Source organism: Truncatella angustata (genome assembly GCF_020726525.1).
Source record: "Truncatella angustata strain MPI-SDFR-AT-0073 chromosome Unknown BKA67scaffold_10, whole genome shotgun sequence".
Lineage (NCBI taxonomy): Eukaryota > Fungi > Ascomycota > Sordariomycetes > Amphisphaeriales > Sporocadaceae > Truncatella > Truncatella angustata.
Genome location: NW_025763390.1, coordinates 2,225,585 through 2,241,551, shown reverse-complemented (window position 1 = coordinate 2,241,551; position 15,967 = coordinate 2,225,585). Strand labels below are relative to the sequence as shown.

Here is a 15,967-nt window from a genome sequence, read left to right as displayed (position 1 = left end):
GCCCAGACTCGTTACTTTGTCAGTTATGCCTGCCGCTTCCGTAATGTCCGCCCGGTAGTTGTGGTCGTTGCTGCCGCTGCTGGTGCCTTTGCCGCCGGGGCTTTCTTGGTCGTGGCCGATTTTATCGTGCCCATTACTGTCCGTTTCGGTCCCGGCGCGGGTTTCGCCGTAGCTGCTCTCGATGCTGCTGTCGTCTTCTTGATGACGGTTCCGGTGCTAGCCTCGCTCGACTCGCTCGCCTGGCTGAGCTTTTTCCTACCTCGCGTGGAACCGGTTGCCGAAGCAGTAGGCACTGCTGGTTTCCTGACCCGTGGGACGGTTCCCGAGTTGCTCGAAGCCGTCGTGGAAGCGGTTCCTTTCCTAGTTCCTGTAGATGCGGCTCCACGGGTTGCCTTAGCTTTGGACACCATATTGGACAGTATTTTAGTTGGGGATTCCCTACCAAAGGCCTTGATAGGGGAAGCCGGGCGGGCAATCATGGATTTACCGGGAGAAGTGGCCGGACGCTCCAAAGGCATCTTTGCGGGAGGTGGTCTCTCTAACACCCTTGGCACGATTCGTGCGTTGGTCGACGTGGGTGACAATATTTGTCCCGGTTGGATGCGCGCAGACTCAATGACGGCAGGGACACCGCGGAGCTTCTTCTTGGGGTTGCCTGTAGTTTCAAGGGAGTTCTCTTTGTCCTCGGTTTCGTCAACCATATTACTAAGTCGCAGTCAGCACCGGCGCAGCTATGTACAGGAATGCGCGTTTCAAAACATGTAGACAGGCCCGTTGCGTCGTACCTCAAGCGCTTTGAACCACGTTGAGCCTTGCCGGGCACGGGTTTGCGCGGGATCGGTTTGGGTGACGCGCCGTCCTTGACGGGGACTGGTGGAGGCTTTGCATCACGTAGAGAATGGGAGGCTCGTGATTGTTGGGGCTCTGAGTGCTTGGCCAGCAGGTCGCCCATTCTCAGTTTCCTCAACGCGTTAGGAATGCGGTTGACGCGCATTTCGACGCGTGACCGTAGTTGCTGTGCCTGTATGTTATACTGAGATCTTAATCTTCGAGCGCGTTCCGTGACTGGGTATAGTCAGTGCAGGAAGCAGGAGACGGTGAGGGCATGCATACGCTCAAGCTGGAGGTTGTCGATGAGGGCTTGTTTTTGGGCGGCTGTTAATGCCATCTTCCTCTTCTTGATGGGGCTGCTCCGTTGCGGAGAGCTGGTGGCCAAGTCTGACTTGCGCTTTCTCGTTCGTACTGGCGCCATTTTCCTAGTGATGAATGCTTAAAATGTTGGTTTTATGGTTGCAGAGATGTGATCGTTTGTGGATTCTGGGTCTGAGTTGAACGAAACGGAACGGGATGGCGTAAGACTAATCGGTACTGGGTGTCTGTGTAAGACGCTGGTGAATGCTTCAATTCAACATGCAACGAGCTTTAAATGGATTCGAGTAAACAAAGTGCCGCGGTGGTGTTAGCGGCCGATTTGATCTTGAAAAGGCTTGGCGGTTCCAGGTGCCACATCTGCCATATGGGCAGGGCCTAGGGGGTGCCAAGTGACATATGTACGGATAAGACTTTCAGATACTTTCAGATCTTTTGCCCGGACAAAGCGCACGGGTATGAATAAATTGGCATTGTCCAGGCAAGTAATCACGTTCGCGGATTCTTGTGATTGAGGCCAAAAAGATGGGGTAATCTATGACTGTGCTCTTTCTCTTTTATCATCTTTATGAACTCCCTGCCAGTTTACAGGTCAAGTAAAGTACCTACCACTGGCCCGAGCTCTTGCCTGCCTAGCGCTGGTCTTTCGTAACCTTACTCCGTACATTAGTCCGTAGTGAACTCAAGGCTGCGATTGCCTTACGTCTGAGAGCTTCTGGCTTCCAGTTCCAGCTTCCACCCGCCAGCCTTTCCATCCGCCAGCTCTCAAACCACCATCTCTTCTCTTACGCCCCCCGAACGACGCATCAACCACAACTGCCATCACACAACCGCCAGGATGCCTCTCGAAGCAGTGGTCATCATTGCTGACAACAGCGAAAGCTCCCGCAATGGAGACTACCAGCCCACACGGTTCGATGCGCAGGCCGATTCCATCAACATCCTCTTCGACTCCATCACACAAGGAAACCCCGAATCCTCAGTAGGTCTGATGAGCATGGGCGGCAAGGGCCCCGAGGTCCTCTCAACTCTCACAACAGAACGAGGCAAGCTGCTCGACGGCCTACACCGCACCAAGAAGAAGATCTCGGGAAAGTCACATCTCGCCACAGGAATTCAGATTGCTAGTGTAAGCAGCCATGACAGCTTCTCCCCCCCCCCTTCTCTCCGCACTCGACGCATCACCACAATTGGCCACTGACACTCCTTCTAGCTCGCCCTCAAGCACCGCCAGAACAAGTCACAACGCCAAAGGATCATCGTGTTCGTCTGCTCCCCTGTCGATGACGACGAGAAGAAGCTGGTCTCCCTTGCCAAGAAGATGAAGAAGAGCGCCATCGACATTGACTTTGTACTATTCGGTGATTTGGACGATGATGAGGTTCAAAAGAAGCTCGAGGCTTTCAACAACGTAGTGAAGGGCAACGATAGTTCGCATCTGGTTGTCATACCGCCCAGTGGCAAGCTACTCAGCGATCAGCTCATAGCCTCCGAGATCATGCTTGGTACCGGTGCCGCTGCCGCTGCCGGTGGCGGCATGGAGAGTGGTGGTGGTGGCGGTGGCGGCGGCGGCGGCGGCGACTTTGGAGGTTTCGACTTCGACCCTAGTGCTGATCCGGAGCTGGCCCTTGCCCTGCGTATGAGCATGGAAGAGGAGAATGCAAGGCAGGCAAGGCAAGCCAAGGCCGAGGAAGATGCATCGGGCAAAACGAACCTCGAGGGTATCCAAGAGGAGGGCGAGAACCAACCTTTACTAGATAAGAACGGGGAGGCAAGTGGTTCCTCCAAGAAAGGCAAGGACGACGACAAGATGGATACATCGTAGACTTGGACTTCTTTGACCGTAAAAGGGCACAGGCATGGTCACGGCTCGGATACGGAGTTAAGTTTGCTGTACTTGTACCATAATAGACCCGAAGAAGATGGCATGACTTGATGGGGAATACCATAGTCGCATTCAGAGACAGCTCCTTGGACTTGGTGTGATTCAGAAAGGATTTTTAAATCAAAACTCCCGACGCCGAGCAATGCAACACGTGCACAGACAGGCCTTGCTCTCGCAGTGTAGTGCCGTGCGGATCCCCTGATCCATCATCATCTACGAGCACCATTCCGGGTCCCCCGTGCTCGCCAGTCACTCCCGTCCTCCATGCATCCCCTGCTCACCGAGAATTATTAATCTCCCGGATATACGAGTTCAGCTTCCGATCAAACATTTCACAGCGCACTGGCATTTCAAGCTGATAGAAGGGGTTTTTCATGACGTAGTCGGAATACAGCTCGTAAACCTTGCGCACAGTGCCTTCCGTGATACCGGTCTGCAAGGTGTCGGTGAATAGCAGGAACTTTATGCCGGTCTGAGTGTTAAAGCACTGCATCCGGAAGTTCTCCGTCTCAAGCACCTCCAAGCCGTTGGGGGGCTCGGGGCGCGAGCCAGGTTCCGGCCGGGGTTGATGTGCCTTCAAGGGGTTGAGGCGAGTTGTGATGGCGTGGACTCTGCTGGCTTATCAATATGGTGACACTTTTGTTTGGAGGAGCAAGACGCAGGAGCGCACCCATGAAATGTACCAGCGAGGACGAGATAGTCGTTGGTGCTCAGCTGGTTGAGTCCTTCAGAGAAAGTGCGGTTGTATATGAGACCGCCGGCCTTGTTGATGATGATGAGCGCCAGCACACCCCTGAGAAGCTGTTAGTATATCTCATGCCACTCATGGAATACGGCAGCCCACATCTTGGCTCCCTGCTCACAGTCAAGACTGCGAAAGGTTTAAATGAGAACTAGTGATTGTTACTGCAGCACGGTTTGTTATGATAGCCTTGCCTGCTTGGTGATGACAAGACTGCCTTGTTCATAAGTAACCTCTTCCAGCACTCCAATGAGTCGGACCTTGGCCCAGTCTGGGTTAGGGGAAGGCCCAGCAGAGCGACCGGAGTTTATCCAGTAACTTACCTACCCAACCTGCTCCGTACAGCCTGGAAAGTCACCGACAAGGGTCCCGCATCCCCAGATGCGCTAGCGGACTAGACCTCCCAAGCTCCCTGTCAACTTTATTCAAAGAGCCGCAATCGAACTCGGGTCGAGACGTGAACTTTTGCAACCCACTTGCCGCATCGCATCGCATCGTGACCTTCTGCGACAGTCGCATTCCTACCCCAGTCTTTCGTCGCCAGCTCCCACCGACCGCTACACCGAAGCACTCCTTGCCGACCTCTCGACGTTCTGATCTGTGCGCATCCGATATAAGCTTTGCGACCACAGCCACGCCTGTCTCTCTGCCTATCTGTCTAACCAACCCGTCTCTCTCCAGCGGCCATTGCATCTCACCCAACATGTCTGGCCAGAGCAACGGTGCCCGCGGCGCCAATAATCAGTTCACCTCTCGCGCCAAGCCCACGCCACCCGGCAATGAAGAGGCATCCGCCGTGCTGAATCTCGGCGAGTTCCAGGACGTCGACACCTTGACACTCTCCGAAGCATCCCTCGTCATCAACGCGCTAGTTAACAAACGCCGGCTGGAGGGCAAGGACGTGGATAAGAATGAGTAGGTCTCTCTGGACCCCCCAGACACACGGGCTACGGCGGCCACTGCGCCTGAGGAAGGAGGACGTCTGTGGTGGACAAGCACCTGCAAGAGACATATGATCGCTGACGCGGGGCGAAACAGGATGCTCACCAAGACCATGGACTACCTCGACAACTTCGCGCGATTCCAGAAGAAGGAGAATGTCGAGGCCGTGGAGCGACTCCTGAGTGCGCATAAAGAGTTCCACAAGTTCGAGCGGGCACAACTGGGTATGTTTCAAGAGCAATTGTTGTTGGCCGATCAGCTATTCTGAGGTGGACTTATTCGTGCCATATGGACGGCGGCTGATGAAAAGACAGGAACGCTTTGCTGCGCCGATGCTGATGAGGCAAAGACGCTGATCCCCTCATTGCAAGACAAGATCACTGACGAAGACCTGGGCGAGCTTCTGGAAGAGATGCAGAAATTCCGATAATTTCCATCGTTTACCAGGCTTTCCGGATACGCCTACGCTCATGATACTACACCGGTGTTTTTTTTTAGAGCGTAAACCATAAGATGCTCGACTATGCGAATGGCTTGCTCTATCAATTAATCGCAATACATGGATGGAGTGGTGAGGGGGGCGTTCGAGACACGGACGATCGATTGCAAAAGTGCTTCGGCTCAAATTTGGAAGAGGCCGACAAAGACTCATTTTTTATATGCATGGGAACCGGCGTAAGTAAAGGGCCCCCTGAGTTTGATTTTAGAACAAGTGCAGGGCGGCATCTAGTTTGTTTTTCTAAGGCCAAGACCATCTTCCTCCTAAACGCATTTGGTTCCATAAATTTGTGATAGCCGTCAGTCTGACGCTGGTCAGCTTTAGCTACTATCAAGGAGAACATAACCTCCCTCGCAACATAACTCCACGATTGGAAATGGTGACAAGCCAAGAAGCCTGGTGGCCTGCTAAGAAAATTGTCCAAAATAGAAGGGGCTCGCTGCCAAGATTATGAAGCGGCATCAATGGATACGATCATCTACTCATGGTAAAGAGGAGGGCCAGAAGGGATTTGGACTCTTCTTGGCAGGAGTTGTATGATCAGAAGCAATATTTGATGCAGCGCGATCAGCCTTTTCCATTGATGAACAAGTCATAAACGTATCCGCATGCAATTTACTGGACGTCCATTGCCAAGAATGAATTATTCGGCGAGTATCGAAGCTTTCTCCATCTGGCAAGCGACATGCCAATCAACGTGTGAGTGCGAATCGGAAGAATGAGGCTCCCAACAGTGTGGAAGGATCCAGACCAGAGCGCGCCTAAACATCCTCCTCAGCCACCTATGTATGTTTACACAGAAATCGTTACCACGATGTCTACTTCACGCACTACACTTGTACCTGCTTCCAGTACCACTGCGACACCCATTTCTTCAGTTCTGGACATTGGCACCAAGGTTCGAGCTTGAGAACATCAAGGTATTCGAAGCAACATGCAGACTCGATAGGGAGAAGGGCGTAGTTCGGACGAAGGTGTACCTGGACAGGTTCGAAAACTCAAAAAAAGAAGAAAACGAAAAGAAAATAAGATGAGCCAGTTGAACTCCTAGTATTGTCTTCTACGAACTCTAAACATCAGTATTTACATAATGGAACAGATGGCGCCCCGAAACAGCGTAGTATAGGAACCGTTTAGCTTTTTAATATTAGGAGTAGGGCGTTCCAACTATGCCGCAATAGAAGGAGATGCTACCTGCTAGCATAGCTTAGGAGTTTAGCTTATCAGCAGTTAATGTACACAAACTCCTATCCAGGGGTTTTTGGCGCCGACCGATCAACTACAATGAAGCTGATGTGAATCAATCTAGAGCGCGACGAATCCTACATCACGATATAAGTGAGCTACTGCGCTTCCACGAACTTATACGTTTCCAACCCTTGATCTCCAACGCAACATGGATGCCATTCGTCGAGATGCTGGCGAAGCTCGCTTTCCCCCGTCGAAAATCTGCCGCAGGGGTAAATCGGCCCTGTACCGTCGCTTTCTGGGCCATTTGGCATACGCACACACACTATATCCGAGAATAATGTCGCGAAGTAGCCACCGGAACTAGCATGTTTCCAGCCAAACGAACCGGGAGACACGCTCTGGTGAAGCGCTCGCTACAAAGGACTGTGGAGTACCTGGATCGTCATCGGCGAGCTTTAGGTCGTAGATGTCCCCTACGGAGAGGTTTATAGGCAGGCCATTTTGCTCTTTCTAGCAACGCGTACCGCAGATGAGGCATCGAGTTTCTCTCGGCCGTGTTCAAGCAAGCACACTAGACATGTGCTGGTCCAACGCCCCCCCAACCAGATACCCCCCCTTATTTTCGTGAAAAGACCCAAAACCAGACAGATCAGACAACCGACCAGTTCCAGATTGATGACGATGTAGAAGCCGAGGGCTCTAGGATTTGCTAGCAGCCCATACATCGACATTGTACATATGAACACACTTGCAAAGGTGTTTTTGAACAGCGCCGTAGGCTGATATGTGTCAGAGTAATTTATTACTAGGCATTTGCAGTGCTGCTGATGATATCTTGCCAACTTCAGAATCAATATTCAGCTTACTGGGCAGCCCATGCATTAATAAGGTATTTATATGCGCCAGTTGCCTGATTGCGGGCCGCCCTAGGTATGCGGCGCATCACGACGTTCAATTCTTGGCCAGTTTTTTCTGATCCAATGTCCATTGCACAGCCCTTCTCACACCTTCGCTTAAATCCACCAGAGGCTTGTATCCGAGCCTCCTCTTTGCCTTGGAGATATCATAGTACCTCGTCATGCAGCTATACACAATTCTCTGGCGGTTGAAGGTAGGCGGCTTTCGTAAGATGCCGAATACGATCTCGCTGAGCAGGCCGAGCACGATGCCGACCTCCCTCGACATTTGCCAGACGTGGTCGGTGCCCTTGTCGTTTCCTGCGGCGCGCCAGATGGCCCGGGTAAAGTCCCAGAAGTACACGGGCTGGCCGTTGGTAATGATGAATGCCTCACCGTCAACACGCTCGTGGTCCAAGGGTATCGTCCTGCTCTGTGCCGTCAGGAGCAATGCTTGAGCGGCCAGGAGGTGGCCATGCGCCACGTTCTCAACATAGGTCCAGTCGAAAAGATTTGTGTTTTCGCCGACTTGTACGTTTGTTCGCCCTTGCTCGTAAATGTTCACCATGTGGAAGACAGCTTGCATGTCACCCTCGCCAAATATGCCCGAGGGTCGGATAGAAGCGGTTAGGAGCTGGGGGTGCGATTCGGCGCGGTTCGCGGCCAAGACAATTGACTCTGCTTCAGCCTACACAGTGTCCATGTCAGTCCGAGTTTTCAAAAGGCTGCGGCGGCCGCACAACCACGTACCTTGGTCTCAGAATAATACTCCGACTGGTTCTTTCCCCTGATAACGGGCCAGTTCTCATTCGCATTAATCAGGTCGCTCTTGTTGTCGCTCATGACACTCGCGGAACTGGTGAATACAAGTGCCTTGACGCCGCTTTGCTGCGCCGCCGTGACCACAGCTCTCGTGCCCTCGACATTGACCTTGTAAAATAAGTCGTTGCTGACGGCGCCGCTGCCCTGGGCTGGGGGCGATGCGGTGTGGATGACAACATCGGGCTTGAGCCGGCCAAATACCTTGGTGAGCTTGTCCGAGTCTGTGATATCGGCCTCGACGTACTCCACCCCGTCGTTTTCAGGGCGTCGGTTGCGCTGGCATCGCAAGTCGATGACGGAGACGGCGCTGGTGGTCCAGTCTCGGAGCAGGACGTTCACGACATGATGGCCGAGAAACCCGCAGCCGCCAATGACAAGGACGCGGCCCAATGAGGCTTTCTGAGCTTTCTCGCTGGCCATGTTGACTAGGGAGACGCAATTGACCGCCTGAGCTTGCTTCCGGGCGGATGGGTTGTACGGTAGCGTGGGTATTGTTTACCTAGGAGGTCAAGAGGTGTGATGTGGTTTACCTAAGGAACTCTTCCATGTACTGTAGTACTAGACGCAGCTGGAGCCCATTTTTTGCCGAAATAGGGATGAGGGATGCAGCTTGGGGGAATCCACATGCGCGCCGACAGGGGTCTTCACCTGCAGTTCTTTGAATTTTGATACCTGCAGCCGCTCCAATGGTAGGTACTTAGTTACTGGCTATCCGTACAGTCGGGCAGCAAGTACATGTAGTCTACTATCCCAGCTGCACTTTCGTTCTAACGTTACGGGGCCAGTTCAACTCATGTCACGCATGATTGATAACTTGATACTTTTTTTTTTCCTTCTTCTTTTCTTTTCTTTTCTTTTCTTCTCTTTTCTTTTCTCTCTCTCTCTTTTTCCTCTGAGAAAGAGACACACAGAGAGGGAGAAAGAGAGACAGAGAGAGAAATGCATGTGCATATATATACTAGGTATGGTTCTCTATATTTGAGAAATGCAGCCTAGACTACTCCCCTTAGTGCTAAACCAGAACCTCAGTAGTTCCAGTGGAAGACTACGTAATAAGTAAAGTGGCTTTGGGAATATGAGAGAAGGCTTCAACTTCTCTCTTGGGCGTCTTACTCGTACGGCTTCACCAAGTGGCACAACACTGACAGTACTCGTTGGCGCACTCACATTCTCACTCACGTATGAAGGCAGGAGGCATGCTGTGAGGCACTCACGGTTGGTTACAGTAGGTTAGGCGGTAGTCAGCCAGTGACCTCCCTCCCCCCCACTTCGCCCGGATTACCTTGCCCGCCGGGTTTTATAGCTGGGTCCCACCGCGCTGCGCGTCACCTAACTTAGACTAATCTGAGAAACATGACCCCTCCTGCTGTAAGACACCTCAGTACAATCATTGAAGGCAGACAGACTGCCGCAAGTAACCCTTTCCCTTCGGACCAACCGTGAATTCCTTCTTTCATCTCTGTTTCTCACTTCTTCACGACGTAAATTCAGCTGACGTCTCATTCCAACCCGTTTCTTTGAACACCACCTCTATGGGTTTAATTATTTGAGCTGCTGCTGGATTCCATCTCATCAACCCCGCAGGCAACCCACCTCAGCCATACATCCATCCCAACTTGCCACCTCCTAGCTCACACTTCTAAAGCTTTCGGGCATACCAAAGCCTTGCTGGGTAGCAGGAACCGCCATGGCAGACCAGAGCATCATTCGCATCACCAAGGAGATTGGCGAAATCCAAAAACATGCAGATCTTTCGCTAGCAGTCGCCTTTCGGGATCGCGACGTTCGCAATGTGCGAGCCTTGATAATTGGTCCCCACGAAACACCGTACGAGTTCGGCTTCTTTGAGTTCGCAGTCAAGTTCAACAAGGAGTACCCTCGAAAGAGCCCATCTGTTACAGCCACTACGACCAACGGAGGACGATGCCGTTTCAACCCCAATATCTACTCCACCGGAAAGGTGTGCCTGTCTATTCTGGGTACCTGGCGAGGTGAGCCTGGCGAGGAGTGGTCCGCCGCACAAGGCCTAGAGTCCATCCTCTTGTCCATACAGAGTCTCATGTCTAGCAACCCCTATGAGAACGAACCTGGCTTCGAGGATGCAAACGAGCCCAACGACAAAAAGAATCAGAAAGACTACGTCGCCAAGGTAAGCTGAATGCGCTGGTCTAGTGGCTTGCTCGTGGTTTACTAGTCCTAACTTCCCATCATCGCTAGATACGTCACGAAACTTTGCGCGTGTCTGTCATCCAGCGGATGGAAGAATATCTAGGCATTACCCATGGCCTCCAAGCTCCGTTCCCCACAGACGCCGAGAGAGCGGCTCACAGCCTGGATTTTGATGATGATGACGATGACGACGATGACGATCTGGACGAGGCCTCTGTACCTTGGGAGCCTTTTAGGGACCTCATCAAGCAGCGATTCTTGTGGTACTACAAGTCATACCAAGACACCATTGAGAAAGCCAAGACAGAGGTCAAGGATGGTCAGAAATTTGTCCGTATGCCTTTCGAGGGCGGCAACAATATCATGGAAGGCCACTTCGATTATTCCGAGCTCGAGAAGAGGCTGCGCAACATCAAAACAGCGCTAGATCTCGAGACTCTTTCCTGGGCCAGAGAAGGTCTTCTGCCCAAATATAGGGAAGGTACTGTAGCTGTAAACCTCGCTCGACAGTTCGAGCAAATCCAAGAATCCTTCAAGAGGAGCGATGTATCACACCACATTGAGCTGGTCGGCGGCAATCCGTTCGTCTGGAATCTGACCTACATCGGCAGACCTATGACGAATCTGGACGGTGGTCTATTCAACATCATGCTTCGTTTCAGCCCACGCTTTCCAGAGGAGCAGCCAAGGGTTGCTTTTGAGACCAAGCTTTTTCACCACCGTATTGCCGAGGATGGCACGCCTTGCTACTTCCCCAAGACGAGTCGCCGAGATGATGTCAAGGGCCACATTGAAGCAATTCTCGACACTCTAGAGGAGGAACATCCTCCTTATGACCCAAGAACTTTGACTAATCCAGAAGCCCACAAGCTCTTCTGGGGCGGCCAGGATGAGCGCAAGTTGTACAACAGGAGGCTTCGTAGATCTGTGCAGCAGAGTATGGAGGACTGTTAGTCCTCCTAAGAGCTTCTACCTGATGCCGTTACGAGTTAATTCCTTCCCCCGGTCTTGTATTTGTCCCCTTTCGAGCGGGTATTGTGTTGTCTACGAGCTTTTTTCCCTTTTTTCTTTCTTTCTTTTCTTAAATTTATTTTTTGGATCTTTGAAGACAGGACGACGGCGTTTATGGTAATCAGAGAAGGCATGCATGAGGATTTGGAGTCGGCACATTTGCAGAACTGGCAGCATTCGGGAGGTTCTCCCCCTTCCTCTCATGCTTCACAGCATATATACGAGAATTCCATGGCGGCACGGAAAAGAATCAACTTGCATATTTGGTGGAATTGGCATTGGTTTTTCTCTAGACTTTGTTTAGGCTTGATACCTCTTCCGCGACCAGGGCAAATCTGCTCAATAATATTTATCGTACTCAGATCACCCCATCATTGTGGTCATTATGCACGTAGTCCCTTGTGGCAATCAGGTCCAGGCGGAATGTTTTCGTGTGTCGTGCCTTTACGTTGAACGCTCTGTAGCTATTCCACATCAAATCTAGATTCTACCACTCAACAATAAACTTTGTGGAGGTAGCCGGTTGTCTTGTCCTTTACCTCACTCACACTGCTGGATTCATCTAAAGCCGGTTCGTTCAGACACTACTCGAGCGGTAATGCAGTCAAGCCGGGCGCGCCGTCTCAAAAGCCCTATGGCTTGCAGAATCGTCCCTTGGCATTCCTAGGCCGGGCGTTTTGAGCGTTCGGATCAGCGACGCCCTGGCTGGCTTCTTGCGCTTGTGCTTCCGAGACCTTGCTAGATTTCTGTCTGCCTCGAGGCCTAGGTGGCTTGGCAATCAATGTTCGGCGTGTCGCAGTCTTTGTTTTCTGCACCTGGGGCACAAGAGAATCCCCGGACGGCGTCTGCTGGTTCGTAAAAGTGGACGGCGTTTGTCCCATCAAACTACTCTGGCCAACCTCGGGTCTCTATCCTTGCTGGCGGCTCGGAGTCCTGGTTTTTGGTTTCTTCACGGGCAGCTTATCCCTGAGGGGGTCATACGGGGCTGCGATGCCCCTATTTTCCTCCTGTCGACCTGCGCCTTGGAAGACAAACATGCCGTCTGCACTAATCGTTGCCGGGGTGCCTTGTGAGGGGCGCGATACCTGCTCCCTATGCAGTCTGTCCAACGACTCTCCCACAACGGCGTACTGACTCCAGTTGATCGGTGGCATGCGTACCACATTCTGCTTGTTGGGAAGCTGACTCCAAGGCTTTGATTCGGGCTTCTCGCGCCTCGGCTTCAGCTTGGGCTTCGTGTCGACAGCCGTGGCGCCAGGTTCGCTCTTAACTGCACCCGTAGCATTTTCAGCTTCGTCTTCTGACGAGTCCTCATCGTCATCGTCGTCTTCCCCTAGTGATGCCGCCAGACCCGTGCCTCCCATGTGAACCTTCCCCGCTCCGAGATCCTTGACGAAAGCCTCGGGATCAGCAAGCGCGGCCTCCTTTGCTTTTTGGAGCACAACCATGTCCCGCTTGGACTTGGCACTTTGCAACTGGAGGATCGAAATAGCAGACTGCAGGGCCAACACATCCGGATTGTTGCCAAAATCTATCGGTTCCGGAGCAGGAGGTGCTATGGCAGTCTGCTGTTCCGGGTGGCCAGGATAGGCATGGCTTTGCCTAGGCGGAGGAAACTGTACAGGACCCAGGGGAGGTGTTAGGGGCTCTACTTTGGGTCGTTCTGGCGAGGATTTGCGGGGAGGAGCGTTTGGTTTAGCATTCGTTGTATCTAGGCCTGTAACAGGTGCTGGTGATGCTGCTATTGCCCCTCTTGGCGCTGCTGGCGTTGCTGGCGTCGGTGCTGCGGGCGGGCTCAAACTCACATGCGGCACAGGCGCAGGAATTGGCGTTTGCGCGGCTGGCACAGCCACTGGACGCGAAATAGTTTGAGCTTGGGGAGGCGCTGGTGTTGGTGGTGTTTGTGTATTTGAGGGGATGGGCGCGACACTTGCGACAGGGGCTTTGCTCAATAGCGGCACCGACGACACAGCAGCTCCTGTTGGGCCCGAAGCTGTCGCTGGTGTCGGCGGCACATAGTTTACCTGCTGCGTCTGACTTTGTGTCTGAAGAACGGGAGGTACTGGTACAGGTATAGGCGTCTGTTGGGCGCCAGTACCGTTTGTCGTCCCCGGCATCTTGGCCTTTCCCTTCCTTGGTTTCCCTATAGCTCTCAAATATGCGCCACCAGTTAGAGCTCCCACAATGACAGCCTGACCCAAAAGAGTTGATACGACACTGTAACCCTGCTCCTAATTGTGTATCAAGGTCGTTGAGTTGTGAGAATAATGCTTCAAGTCCAAGATGATGCAAAAGCCAAAACAGCATTAGATCGTGAAGACATGCGTCAGACAACATCAACAGGCAGGCGTAGGGTGAGTGGCGGGGGTGTCATTGGCTATCGATCTCGGGAACTAGCACAAGGAAATAGTGGGGGTCCTTGGATGTCCATGGCAGTCTTTTGCTGGCCACATCGGGCCTAGCCAGGCTAGCATCAATCTGTACCGCACCGCTTTATGGATCCGTAAATACTTGTACCCCGGCCCACCTCTGTCGATTGTCGAGTTGTCCCTTGCGACATGCCATGTGAATAGTGCCCCGTCTCAGAATACGATTTTAGAGGGACTGACTTAGGCCTTGTGGGACCAACGAGCTGGGCGTTCTAGTATAACCTTAACTGAATAAGGAGAGTAGATAAAACACCGAAGACTAGAATGCCGTGGGACTAGATAGCTCTTCCAACGAATACCTAGCTGTATCCTTTCTTACCTAACCGTTTCTGCATCAATTTCGCAATCACTATAAGGTTCTCATGGCAATATACAAGAGAGGCAAAGGTCCCCCAACCGTTTTCGTCGTCTTCTGCTTTGCATTCAGGCTGAAAGAATCAAAAGTGTAAAGTCAACGATATATGGCTGAGCTTCGTTGGCTCCTCGACGAGCCACTATGATATTCCTTGGTAGGACGTCACTGATAATCTGCTCCCAACAAGTCATCGGTGTTTGTTGTGTCAACTCCGAAGGCTGAAATCCATTAATGAATTGGAGAAGGATGCCGGGAATGTAGAATAAATTCTGGACGTCTTTTGGAGGAGGCGCAAAAGTGACATCAAGCATAAATGATGCGATGGGTTTGGGGTCCGCGGAGCCATGCAGTGCTCTTATTGCCTTGTATGCTCGAACTTCTCCCCCGTGTTCGAGAAGAGCGACATTTCTTTGTGGCCTCCGTCCTCTGCTATACATTCCGAAAGAGACTCTGGTTCCTGTTGAACCTCGTTGGCCTGGTCGAATTTATCTCCTACCTTTAGAATGCGAATTTGGTCAAGATGAGATGTTGATCCTTGACGTAGGGATAAAATGTTCATGCCATTTCGTTTGGTGCCTGATAAAAATGTAACAAAACGATGCTGTCCGGAATAACATGTAGTGGCGAGAGAGCCTGATGCCTAGACTAATTAGATGTTGGATTCTGCATAAGGCTGGAGCTGACTGGCACATGTAGGTAAAATCACTTGGCTAAACGAGAATTCTTGAGGGAGTACTGTTACAAGGAAGAACTAGCTCTATATAGATCGACTAAAAGTAAGGCCAGCCGTGCTAACCTATAGACATATACTTACTCGTAGATACATGCTACCGACGAGACAAAGAGACGCATTTGACAGTCTACGAACTGGCACTTAATCTTAGATATAAAACTTGCGGATTCTTGGATGTGCACACTGATTTCTACCAATCAACTTGATCTATTTCGATATGCATATCCAAATTTAACGAGCTTTTGTAGCCTAATGTTAGTTTGTTCGTCGCGGCAGAGATGTGCATAATATCTTCGTGTATACCAGCCCTTTTCTCATGATGTGTTTATCGGGTGTCAAGCTCAAGCCAGACTCCGGCCAGACTCAGGCTTGAAGCAGCGCGGCTCAGGTCCGAGTATAACACCCAAGCGGGCATGGAACACTCTACTTCCTAAGGTATGTACTCCCTAGTTAGATGTTAATAGCACCCATCTGCACCTGCCTTAAAGACCAAGTCACACTCATCTCGCTGTGGGATTCTCCTACTTCGCAGAGCAGTTAAAAAGCCTACTAAATCACTCGGACTGGCTACCGTTATAAGAGTAACCAGCCACCAGTCTGATTTGACATCGACAATTTGTTTCAAAGTTTCTCGCGACTAGTCATGAGTTGCCAGTATATTCCAGATGCTTGTCCCTCTGATTATGGCGGTGCACATTCCAATCTGACAATAGTACCGTTTCAAAACCATAAGAGACATGTCAGCCAGCCCTTATTTCTGATGGGTTAGACTGTGAGGCACGAGCTGGCAGAATTGCCGGGAATAGAAGAAGGAGAAATAGCAGAGAACATCAAGTGAAATTCATGAATAGTGCTAGAAAAGAGGACCGATCCATGCAGAATGTGTAGCATTCATGGTGGAAACGAAAGAATGAACTATAATCCAGAGAGTCTGTGGATCGGTGCCCTGATAAACGAAGAATTGCGTAAACCCGGGGGTCACGATGGGTACTCATGATTGGCAGTATCCCGCTTATATTACTGTGGAGTCAGCATAAAACTCTACTTTCCAGTATAGTCAGTGTTTTCGAACGAGCATGGTGATGAAAGAGACCCAGTATAATATCCTGACGGCTCTCAATTACATTGGATGGATTTCACTTTC

General features: G+C 51.5%; 8 protein-coding genes across 8 annotated transcripts; 3 read left to right on the top strand and 5 right to left on the bottom strand.

Moving 5' to 3' along the window:
* Positions 1 to 23: 23 nt before the first annotated feature.
* Positions 24 to 1,252, bottom strand: BKA67DRAFT_664287 (Borealin N terminal-domain-containing protein; the record flags this gene model as incomplete). Its single annotated transcript, XM_046108342.1, has 3 exons — positions 24 to 705; positions 786 to 1,065; positions 1,114 to 1,252. 3 exons carry the CDS (start codon positions 1,250 to 1,252, stop codon positions 24 to 26), a joined length of 1,101 nt encoding a protein of 366 aa, XP_045952963.1.
* Positions 1,253 to 1,987: 735 nt separating this feature from the next.
* BKA67DRAFT_541415 (von Willebrand factor type A domain-containing protein) lies at positions 1,988 to 2,974 on the top strand (the record flags this gene model as incomplete). The annotated part of the gene is made up of 2 exons (XM_046100933.1): positions 1,988 to 2,278; positions 2,363 to 2,974. 2 exons carry the CDS (start codon positions 1,988 to 1,990, stop codon positions 2,972 to 2,974), a joined length of 903 nt encoding a protein of 300 aa, XP_045952962.1.
* Positions 2,975 to 3,311: 337 nt separating this feature from the next.
* Positions 3,312 to 3,880, bottom strand: BKA67DRAFT_664285 (Sybindin-like protein; the record flags this gene model as incomplete). The annotated part of the gene is made up of 3 exons (XM_046108341.1): positions 3,312 to 3,645; positions 3,705 to 3,827; positions 3,858 to 3,880. 3 exons carry the CDS (start codon positions 3,878 to 3,880, stop codon positions 3,312 to 3,314), a joined length of 480 nt encoding a protein of 159 aa, XP_045952961.1.
* A 599-nt stretch (positions 3,881 to 4,479) lies between these two features.
* On the top strand, positions 4,480 to 5,148 carry BKA67DRAFT_526468 (HRDC-like protein; the record flags this gene model as incomplete). The annotated part of the gene is made up of 3 exons (XM_046098759.1): positions 4,480 to 4,691; positions 4,815 to 4,942; positions 5,033 to 5,148. The coding sequence occupies 3 exons, from the start codon at positions 4,480 to 4,482 to the stop codon at positions 5,146 to 5,148; spliced, it is 456 nt and encodes a 151-aa protein (XP_045952960.1).
* Positions 5,149 to 7,359: 2,211 nt separating this feature from the next.
* BKA67DRAFT_526035 (3-beta hydroxysteroid dehydrogenase/isomerase family-domain-containing protein) lies at positions 7,360 to 8,546 on the bottom strand (the record flags this gene model as incomplete). The annotated part of the gene is made up of 2 exons (XM_046098722.1): positions 7,360 to 7,992; positions 8,055 to 8,546. The coding sequence occupies 2 exons, from the start codon at positions 8,544 to 8,546 to the stop codon at positions 7,360 to 7,362; spliced, it is 1,125 nt and encodes a 374-aa protein (XP_045952959.1).
* A 1,459-nt stretch (positions 8,547 to 10,005) lies between these two features.
* On the top strand, positions 10,006 to 11,334 carry BKA67DRAFT_103811 (ubiquitin-conjugating enzyme/RWD-like protein). The gene has a single exon (XM_046094841.1). The coding sequence runs from the start codon at positions 10,383 to 10,385 to the stop codon at positions 11,247 to 11,249; it is 867 nt and encodes a 288-aa protein (XP_045952958.1). The 5' UTR covers positions 10,006 to 10,382; the 3' UTR covers positions 11,250 to 11,334.
* An 880-nt stretch (positions 11,335 to 12,214) lies between these two features.
* BKA67DRAFT_541411 (uncharacterized protein) lies at positions 12,215 to 13,423 on the bottom strand (the record flags this gene model as incomplete). The annotated part of the gene is made up of 1 exon (XM_046100932.1): positions 12,215 to 13,423. The coding sequence occupies one exon, from the start codon at positions 13,421 to 13,423 to the stop codon at positions 12,215 to 12,217; it is 1,209 nt and encodes a 402-aa protein (XP_045952957.1).
* A 735-nt stretch (positions 13,424 to 14,158) lies between these two features.
* Positions 14,159 to 14,527, bottom strand: BKA67DRAFT_541410 (uncharacterized protein; the record flags this gene model as incomplete). The annotated part of the gene is made up of 1 exon (XM_046100931.1): positions 14,159 to 14,527. One exon carries the CDS (start codon positions 14,525 to 14,527, stop codon positions 14,159 to 14,161), a length of 369 nt encoding a protein of 122 aa, XP_045952956.1.
* Between the last annotated feature and the right edge of the window lie 1,440 nt (positions 14,528 to 15,967).